The following is a 3,784-nucleotide window of genomic DNA, read 5'->3' on the forward strand; positions in this document are numbered from 1 at the left end:
GCGTGGTCTAAAGTCAAGTGTAAGGCGTGTAGGGCACTAATTTCCATCACCATGCACATTACTACATAAGTCATGCACATACTTCTTCATAAATATTTAAGGGTATTTGAGTAAATTTTGAGTGTATGGCCGCCATACACGCCCTACATGGACGCTACGCCACTGTTTATTTACATACATAACCGTAATCGTTCCATCAGTTGATGGGTCGATGTAAAAAGCATCGCCACCATATTCTATCGCTATGTACCTACATATATCTTTCCTGGTTTTCTATTTCCCTCCAATTTCCTCGTTTTCTATAGATATCGAACTGGTATTTATTTACACAACAGAAAATAGGCATAATTGCACTATTCGATGTGTGTCAACGAATTTTGCAAAGGAAAGCTTCATAGGAAAAAAAAAATCGTAGGAAATACTCCCATTCTTTTATGAGAGTTTCTCCTGTGACTTTTCCCCTATGAAGGTTCTCTCCTGCAAAATTGTATTGAACGAATGTCACCCGTCTATGTACAAGAAAATTCCATGCCTTGGCTGAGGGATTGAACCCGCGCCCTCCTGTTTACTAGGCCAGCGCCTTCACCTCTATGCCACCAAGGTCCTATTAAGGTTTATTCGCCTATGGATTCGTAGAAGCTCAACACATCCTTTGGCTTAATGCCTGCCATTCACTTACGAATGATTGCACACTGATCGATGATTGCATGCGATAACTCATCGTGAGTGGCTTAAGCCTCCGAGTGGGCTTTTTGCTAATGGATAATCTTATCTCTTGATAAGATTATCCATTCTTATCTCTTGATGATAATCTCATCTCTTGATAAGATTAATAAACCGAATAAACGAGTAGGTCGCCTTCAGCATTTTCAAGTAATGCACATTCCCCAGCGCCACAATCCCGCCGAACGTTTTAATGTGATGCGGCTTCTGCGTCATCTGTAGGAACATCAGCATCATGCGTCGCGACTCCGGGCACATCTCGTACCACTTGTTCTGATATATACTCTGGCGGACCAGACAGTTCGACCACTCGAGGGATTCGGACAGGAGGCAGTTGTAGTAGTAGTAGCCGAGGGTTAGCATGGCTTCGGCTATGAGGAGGAGTTGCTTCTGGCTGTCGAATTGGGACAGGATGGTGATCGGGTAGACGGAGAGACTGGTCACCATGGTGAGAAGAATGACGCGGAGACGGATGTTACGCTCGGTGATGGAATCGAACTGAAATCAAACAAACACTGTTGGTATAATGCAACAACTTGTTCTAAGCTGACAGTCTAAATAGAGCACTACTTGTACTTATAAATCTTATATTATAAGAACAAGATCCATTCACTCATTCACATTTCATAGTTCACACACTGGCCTTGGCGTTAACTATAAAGCCTAGCTCATCTCCGTTCATAAACATAACCTTAGGCCAGCCACTCACTATCAGGTAGACCTGACAGGTACGGCCCGTACCGCTGAACAGTTCCGTCTGTCAGGTCTACCTGATAGTGAGTGGTGGGCTCAAGAAGTTTGATAGAAGGAGCTGTAGCTGCTAAGAACTAATCGTCCCCAAAGTGACGTGAAAAAGAAGACAGGATAGGAGAAAGCCATAGGTTGCCGTTTCGAATACCAGCCAGGGAATGAATTTTCTTCTACGTCATGGGAGAAGACTGAAATACAGGGTAACTCACCGCCAAGTACCCTCGTATTGGGCACCCACTGTATCATTCCACTGTTATCGCTTAGCGAGACCACCCTGTAGGTGGCTAGACTTAGCTCGCGGTTCACACATCGTCTCACAGTCTGGAGACCGGTGTTGTACAGCGAGAACATGGCCTGGATGCGCTCGTCTGAGCGAAGGTCCTCGTTGTATTTGATAAGCCACGGGTACTCCTGCCCGTCATTCCCTGTAAATAGGATAGAACATTGTTTTTTTGTTTTTGTTTGTTTGTTTTTTTTTTTTGTTTTTTTTTTACAAGATTGTACCTCGGTACCACTTTTGTATTACTTCAAGGCACATTCTTTTACATCCATACCTATCCAAGAACGGAGAAGTCTGGTTTGAAAAATTCCGCCATGGCCGGGATTCGAACCCACTTATATTCCTTGTTTATCCTGCTGGGATAAGACTGAAAAGTCCCTTTATTCCCGCAGTTTAACTAAGGTCTTACAAATTTGGACAGGAATTTTAATTGTGTTTGAACATTGTTAGATGCTTGTCACAATATGTCGCAAATATCCTCTTGATATTTGCGACATATTGTGTAAAAAAAAAAAAAAAAAAAAAAAAAAAAAGAGGCCCCACCAAAATGTTAGCCTTTATTCTACATACAACTCAGTTTATTACAATACGAATTTCAGAGATCAGCGATAGCATTTTGAAGTTAAGCAAACGTTGTGCGTGGTTGGTATTGGGATCGAGGGTAAAACTCCACCGTCACTAATGGACCTGAGCTCTTCCCTCCTCTGTCGACACAAACTTCAGCTTTTTTGCTAAAGTTTTAGACGAGGAGGGTTCAGCTCAAAGTTTATTGAGCTCGAGATTGAATTGATCTGAAGAATAAAATAAAAAAATCCTACCTACCTACCTACCTACTTACACGCCAACATAACACTGTACCTGTTTCTAACAATTCCATTGTCTCACAGTTGTCCTAATAATGGACAGGGCCACAATCTAGGGTTGCTTTACATTAAACCATTGGATTAAGCAATCTGATTTGAAATATTTTAGCCATTGAGAACTTACACACCAACACATCCGTGCTCTAACTTGTTTGAAATGAGTCCATTGTCTTGGACAGGTTTGTTGTCCTACTAATCAACGGAAGGCTTTAAATATAAAATGACTCATATGAGAAGTGCTTAAGTAGTTGACTTTATGAAAAAGGCCACAGTTTCATGTTGACTCTAAGTATTTTTACATGCATTTGCAGTTTCATAGAATCCTAATGTGCATTTAAATCTGATCGTGGTGATGTAATTTTAATTTCCAGATACCCGCAACCACAACAAGGATTTTACTCAATCACTTCAAATGGGATAAAGAGAAACTTATGGAGAGATACTACGATGGAGACCAAGAGCAGTTGTTTGCCGAGGCAAGAGTTATCAATCCACTAGTTAAAAACAGTCAGCCTTCCACATCTAGTAAATCTAAGGTATGCTACTATAATTTGGTCACCCAAACATCAATATCCTTCCAAATAAGTAGGTACATTGTTAAAAAAAAAGTTCCAGATCAAAAAACAAGAAACACCTTGACTTCAATTTCCAATATTAAATGCTCTAACAAAACATATTTCCGTTTTAAAAATTGTTCTCAAGAAAGTTCTTACATAACAACCCTTCTCTTTACCCCTTGACAAAAGGTAAAGTAGTATTTTTTGTTTTCCGTACAACTCAATAGTTAGAATGAACATTCACAAAGTTACCAAGTCTTCAATCAAGTAGGTACCCTTTCTCTCTGCCCAGGTTCCCAAACGGTGTCCAAACACGGAAGAGTGTGAAATCTGCTTCACCAACATGCCGTCAACCCTGATGACCGGACTCGAGTGCAGTCACCGCTTCTGTACGCAATGCTGGTGCGAGTATCTCACCACTAAGATCATTCAGGAGGGTATGGGACAGACGATAGCCTGTGCGGCACATGGGTGTAACATCTTGGTGGATGATGGAACAGTGATGCGACTTGTGCGGGACCCGAAAGTCAAGCTCAAGTATCAACATCTGATAACCAATAGTTTTGTTGAGGTACCTAATAATATTTTATTTACATCATACAGAATAGTCC

General features: G+C 41.2%; 1 protein-coding gene across 2 annotated transcripts in view; it reads right to left on the reverse strand.

Moving 5' to 3' along the window:
- Positions 1–506: 506 nt before the first annotated feature.
- The window catches only part of LOC113470606, a 27,532-nt gene continuing 24,254 nt past the window's right edge, over positions 507–3,784 (reverse strand). For both annotated transcript variants that reach the window (XM_026829162.1, XM_026829163.1), the window contains exon 2: positions 507–1,221. In XM_026829162.1, coding sequence (XP_026684963.1) covers positions 814–1,221 — 408 coding nt within the window. In that variant the 3' untranslated portion in view covers positions 507–813. The remainder of the gene's footprint in view (positions 1,222–3,784) is intronic.

This window comes from Diaphorina citri, unplaced genomic scaffold (genome assembly GCF_000475195.1).
Source record: "Diaphorina citri unplaced genomic scaffold, Diaci psyllid genome assembly version 1.1 scaffold1692, whole genome shotgun sequence".
In the NCBI taxonomy this organism is placed as follows: domain Eukaryota; kingdom Metazoa; phylum Arthropoda; class Insecta; order Hemiptera; family Psyllidae; genus Diaphorina; species Diaphorina citri.